Source organism: Cnephaeus nilssonii, assembly GCF_951640355.1.
Source record: "Cnephaeus nilssonii genome assembly, chromosome: X".
NCBI classification, from domain to species: Eukaryota; Metazoa; Chordata; class Mammalia; order Chiroptera; family Vespertilionidae; genus Cnephaeus; species Cnephaeus nilssonii.
The window spans coordinates 32,893,919-32,899,918 of NC_137071.1; the positions used below are offsets into that span (position 1 = coordinate 32,893,919).

General features: G+C 33.5%; 1 protein-coding gene across 1 annotated transcript in view; it reads left to right on the forward strand.

The window, feature by feature from the left end:
- The window catches only part of BRWD3 (bromodomain and WD repeat domain containing 3), a 178,121-nt gene extending 172,913 nt beyond the window's left edge, over positions 1-5,208 (forward strand). The window contains exon 41 of the mRNA XM_079765731.1: positions 1,227-5,208. Coding sequence (XP_079621857.1) covers positions 1,227-1,981 — 755 coding nt within the window. The 3' untranslated portion in view covers positions 1,982-5,208. The remainder of the gene's footprint in view (positions 1-1,226) is intronic.
- Positions 5,209-6,000: the final 792 nt, after the last annotated feature.

Below are 6,000 nucleotides of genomic sequence, written 5' to 3' on the forward strand. Positions count from 1 at the left end.
CTCTCCCTCTCCCTCCCTCTCTGTAAAAAATCAATAAAATATATTATAAATAAATAAATAAATAAAAATAAAGGTTTGTTCTGGTGGCACCACTAGAAGGAAATATTCCAAATCCAGTCATTTTTCAACACCTCTATTATTACATCCCTCATCATGTGTTTCCTTCACTATTGAAATGGACTCCCCACTGATTTCTGCTTCCAATCATCCCCTTCTATAATCCGTTCTCTATACAGCAACCATAGCACTCTTATTATTTATTTATTTTTTAAATCCTCATCTGAGGATATCTTTTTATTGATTTTAGAGAGAGGAAGAGAGAGAGAGAGAGGAGAGAGAGATATTCATTGCCTCCTGCACGCACCCTGACCGGGGAACAAATCCACAACCTTGGTATGTGCCTGACCAGGAATCAAACTCGCCACCTTTCAGTGTACATGATGATGCTCCAACCAACTGAGTCACACTGGTCAGGGCCCACAGCACTCTTTTAAAAATATAAATCAGATCCTGTCATTTTTCAACTATAAAACTATTCATTGGCAGTAATCTCCTACTAACCTTTTTTTTTCTCTTCTACTCTAGTTATACTGAGTTTCTATATCCTCTGATGGAGTGCTCTTTCCCCAGATCTAACTTCATTCAGTTATTTTCATAGATACTACCTCTGCAGAAAAGTCTTTCCTATATAAAATATCCCTCAAACATTACATTCACAGTCTATTTTTACCTTCTTTTATTTATAACATGTATTATTAATTAAAATTTTGTTATTTAATTGTTCATTTCATTGTCTAGCAAGTTTTCCCTACTAAAATATAAATTCAAAGAGCAAGGACTTTGTCTCATAATTGCCACATTTCAAGCTCCAAGCAATGCCTGGACCATAGTAGATAATCAGTAAATATTTATTCAGTGAATGAATGCAATTATTCTAATACACATTTCCAGATAATTCTTTTTAGAGTTCAAGCCCTTAAAATTTCTGCCTAGCTACCTTATCCTTCCACATTCCCTCCCCTCATAAAAGCAAACAAAATCAGAACTTTATTATCTTCTTCATTTCTAACAGATTTAAATTCATACTCCAACACTCTCTATGCTTTTACCTCATCCATCTTTTGGTATAAATATTTTTTATAGATTGCTTATGTTACTTTTGAACCTAAATAACCATCTTACTAATGTCAAAGCTTAACTTTAAATAATCATTCATCTTGATTTAGATCACTCCCTTGATGGACCCGTTACAAATGGTGATGGCAGAGAGCCCCGGACAGGAATCAAGAGAAAACTACTTAGTGCATCGGAAGAAGATGAAAGCATGGGAAGAGAAGACAAAGAGAAGAAAGAATCAAAAGAGAAATCACATTTATCCTCCTCAGAGAGTGGAGAGTTAGGATCCAGTTTAAGTTCTGAAAGTACCTGCGGTTCTGATTCTGATTCTGAATCAACTTCCAGAACAGATCAAGATTATGTAGATGGAGACCATGACTATAGCAAGTTTGTACAAACCAGGCCTAAAAGAAAACTCAGAAAGCAATATGCCAATGGAAAAAGAAACTGGAAAACAAGAGGCACAGGAGGAAGGGGCAGATGGGGAAGATGGGGGAGATGGAGTAGAGGAGGCAGAGGAAGAGGAGGCAGGGGACGAGGGGGTCGAGGAAGAGGTGGAGGTAGTACCAGAGGGAGAGGGAGAGGGAGAGGAGGAAGAGGTGCTTCTAGAGGAGCCACCAGAGCCAAACGTGCACGTATTGCTGATGATGAATTTGATACCATGTTTTCAGGACGTTTCAGTAGACTGCCTCGAATTAAAACAAGAAACCAAGGCAGGAGGACTGTTTTATATAATGATGATTCTGATAATGACAATTTTGTGTCCACTGAAGATCCTCTGAATCTTGGTACATCCAGATCAGGCAGAGTGCGTAAAATGACAGAAAAAGCCAGGGTTAGCCATCTCATGGGATGGAATTATTAACAGTTAAGAAATTTAGAATAATTTAAAAAATTCAATGGCCTTCTACTGCAGGGAATTTACCAGGATATCTACAAAGCAAGTTGTGTGGGGACTTACGCTTCCTTTCACATTGGTGCTTTTCCATTATGCCAGTACACATTTGTTTCAAGACTTTTGATCTCCACACTTAATTTGTTCAAACAAGCCTTATTCATTAGGCCTTAAATTTTAAAAAATTCTGCGCACACACACACACACACACACACACACACACACACACACACACACCACAGACACACTACAGATTTACTACATTAAAGGAGCGTTCAGCTTCTTAAGAGTAGCATGACATTTTTATCTCAGTAGAATATCCCTCTTTTGCTTTTGTATCACAGAAGTATAGCAGCTTCTTACAGAGTTTTATATAGTTTGTTTTTGCCATTTTGATTCCTGTACCCAGTAATAATAACTTTTGCACAATACACCAATCCTAAAGGCAGCTATTAAATGTTTACAGTTTCTATATTGTAAGAACGATCTGGATTATTTTACTCTTCCCAGGCCAAACTTTCAATAATTGTACTGAACTGAAGTATATATTTATACTACAGTTTTTTTTGGGGGGTGGGGGGATCTTGATATGCTTTTCATTGATTTGCTTAATTCGTGTTAAAGGTGAGAAAGGGTTGGTGCCTTGTAAATATGTAGCAAATCTTTGTGGTGTGTTCTGATGTGTGCATTAACTTTATTAAAAAAGAATACTTGAGGTATCAATCTAGACAAGGTGCCAAATGCAAAAGTTTCTTGCATCCATTTTCTTTTTCCTATTATATTTTGTTGCATTAATAGAACTTGTGTAGCTTAAAGGATACCTTAAACATTTGAACAATCCTCATCCACAAAAATATAACTTCTTTGAATAGTAGCTCAGCTACCTCTATTAACTACAACTACTGGAAACATTAAGGAAAAATAGATACAATTATTCATTGACTAAGGAGAAATAGAACAAGCTTGGTGAAAATAAATACTCATAAGTTATAAGCTGAGAGGTTGTTAATCATATCAGCTCTCAAATTAATGGTTGTAATTAACAAACTTGTATAAGTATAGTATGCTCTATATTAGACTTTTCTTAGAACATATTTATGTAAGTAGACTTGGGCGACTGCATATATATATATATATATATATATATATATATATATATATATTTGCTGCCACTTACTATTTAACAGCTGTGAGAGAATGGTTTTCATTTGAATTTCAAAATATAACAAAACACCTAGTTTGAGTTGGAATGTTTTGGCTAACTAATATTTTGAATCAATATACATAGGTTCTGCTCATACCATTCCAAAAGGTTCTTTTGTTATAATCTTTCAGAAAAGAACCTCATTGCACTGCATACTGATATTCTGAGTTATTTTAGAGGTGAAAAAATTTTTTTCAACCCTTATGGTCTTGTTTACAGCAGTAGAGTGCATAGTTCCATAAGTGAGCTTGAGTTCCAAGGTCATTTTTATTCCGTAAATTCGAGAGTTTGCAAATTTGTTAGATACTTAGATTTCTGAGGTGGAAGGGAATATATTGATCTCTTTTTTTGTAACAGCAGATTTGTTGCACTTAGAACAGATTTGTGGGATAAAAGAAACTTCTTAATGTACGCCTAGTAATCCCAGGATATTTAAGCTAATGTGTTTGTTTCATGCTTTCAATCATTTCATGCATCTGAAAAATCCTTAAGTGCAGAGGAAGGAGTACACACATAACTTTGCTTTTTTGGTTGGGTCAGGTGGGGGTTATTCTTGGACTAACATCTTTAAGCAATTTTCACTTGCAGTAGAATTGTTCAGGCTTTAAGAAAGTATTCTTTGAATTGTTAATGGCACTAAATTCTGTTACTGGAGAGCAGATCAAGCTTATTGTGTTCGTTGTTTTTTTTTTGTAGTCATTTTTTTCACTAAACCAAAACTACTTCTGGTTGTAACTCAACTGCCACTTTTAACCATAGTATAGATTAAAAAATGTTCATATTTGAAACTCTACATTTGATTTTTGCTAAGACATGTTTTTTTTTTAGTTTTTCATCTCTTGGGCATTTAGGCTAAATTTGTGCCTGTGTTTTCCTGGAATCAATAATACTTTGGCCTACCCTAATCAAAGTAACAGTTACTTAAATTCATGGATATACCCAAATGAGTATCATGTGTATCGTTTTAGTGTGAAATCCTTTTTTGACATTCTTCTATGAAGAGCTGACCTCTTGAAATGTAGAAGAATGCCATCTATGATTTTAGCTCTCTGAAGCTTTATTTATAATTTATTTTGAAAAATAAAAATGCCACATTAATCCCCCAAATGTCAAGATTTTCTAGGTTTAGGTACTTAGAAAAACAAGGCTAAAGACATTTTAAGCATATTTTATATGTAGTGAAATACTGTGAAAATACTAGTGACAGCATTTTGCTGTAATGTTGGTTTCAGTTATAAAGATTTAAAGAGTTAGTCACCAGGGTGTGTTAGATGAGCATAATCATTTATTACAAAACAAACAGATCATTTCTGTTTGCATGCAAATTATTTTAATAATTGTGAAAATAAAAGTTTGGAAGATGTATTTTTACTTTTATATCTGGACTTCCCCCCCCCCCAATTTATACTTTGCTTATTTTGTAGCACTGCCTCCTGTGAATGTGATGTAATTTGTATCACATTGACTATATTATCACTTAATTTTTTAGAGGCCCTTTAAACCTAAATAAGATCTGGGTTCAGTCATAGCAAAGCAAGTAGGAAATGAGCTAAGAAGGTTAAAGAAAAGCATAAATCTTAAATGCATTGCTAAGAAAAAAAACCACTGTTATATTTAGGTTCATGAGAGCATACAGATAGATGTATAAGCCTAATCTTATGCTAGGTATTAGTAGTCAGTGAACTGTAATATTTCTCATGAATGCTAATAATGTTAATTCCCAGCTTTAAGATCTTAGCATGGTATATGTTTATGAAAACCGAATTGTGTGTGCTTTCTATGGCTTGCTGTGTGTATCTCTTCCAGATTCGGATGCTCTCTAAAATATTCACTAGCCTGTTAGCCTAGTGACTAAATTTGTTCATGTGTGTGTGTATGTGTGTGTACGCGCGCGTGCGTATGTAGATTTTGTCCAACTTGGCACAATTTATCTCAGACATAAAAAATAATATCACTGTCTACCAATTCTTTGCCTGTTGTAAAGCGCTTAGCTTGTGTGTGTGTGTTTGTGTGTGTATATATATATATATATATATATATATATATATATATATATATGTGTGTGTGTGTGTATACATATATATACATATATGTGTGTGTGTATATATATATATATATATATATATATATATATATATATATATATACTACATGATCACTCATTTCGTTATACCTTCTAGATAAACAATCTAGGTTTTGTTCTATACACGTGTCCTATATTTTCTTTTAATTTGCCCTTTCATTTGTTTCTTGTTTGTTGGTTTCCCTTACCAGAGATCAGGCTTGTACTAGAATTATTCCATATAGCACATTGTTTCTCCCATAGTAAAATTCACAATTCTCATTCGTACAACTGTGTGCTCAGATAGTTAACTCAGCTTCCCAATAATTTGAAATAAATTTGAGTGATTAACCTTTTTTGCTGTTTTTTTTTTTTTTTGTAATCCTATAGGTTGTCATCAGACAATAACAGTGATTTAAAGAGAAAGATGTGAATGCCACTTCTCACTTTCTGATAAAAACTTTTTTGAGCATTTTTCAAAATTTGTATGTTAATGGTAGTGATAAATTAAACATCTTATATTAAACACACATATATCTTGAAAATTATTTTATGCACATTTACCAACTGGTACTTACCTTTAAAGTTTGAATTTTCACATTCACAAAAAGGAGACTTAATCCTGTGTAATTTTTAGTATATTTTGATGTCCAGCCATTTAGTTCTGGGGGAAAAGAACAAAACTTTTGACATTTTAAAGTTCATTGTTTTAAATATTATTCC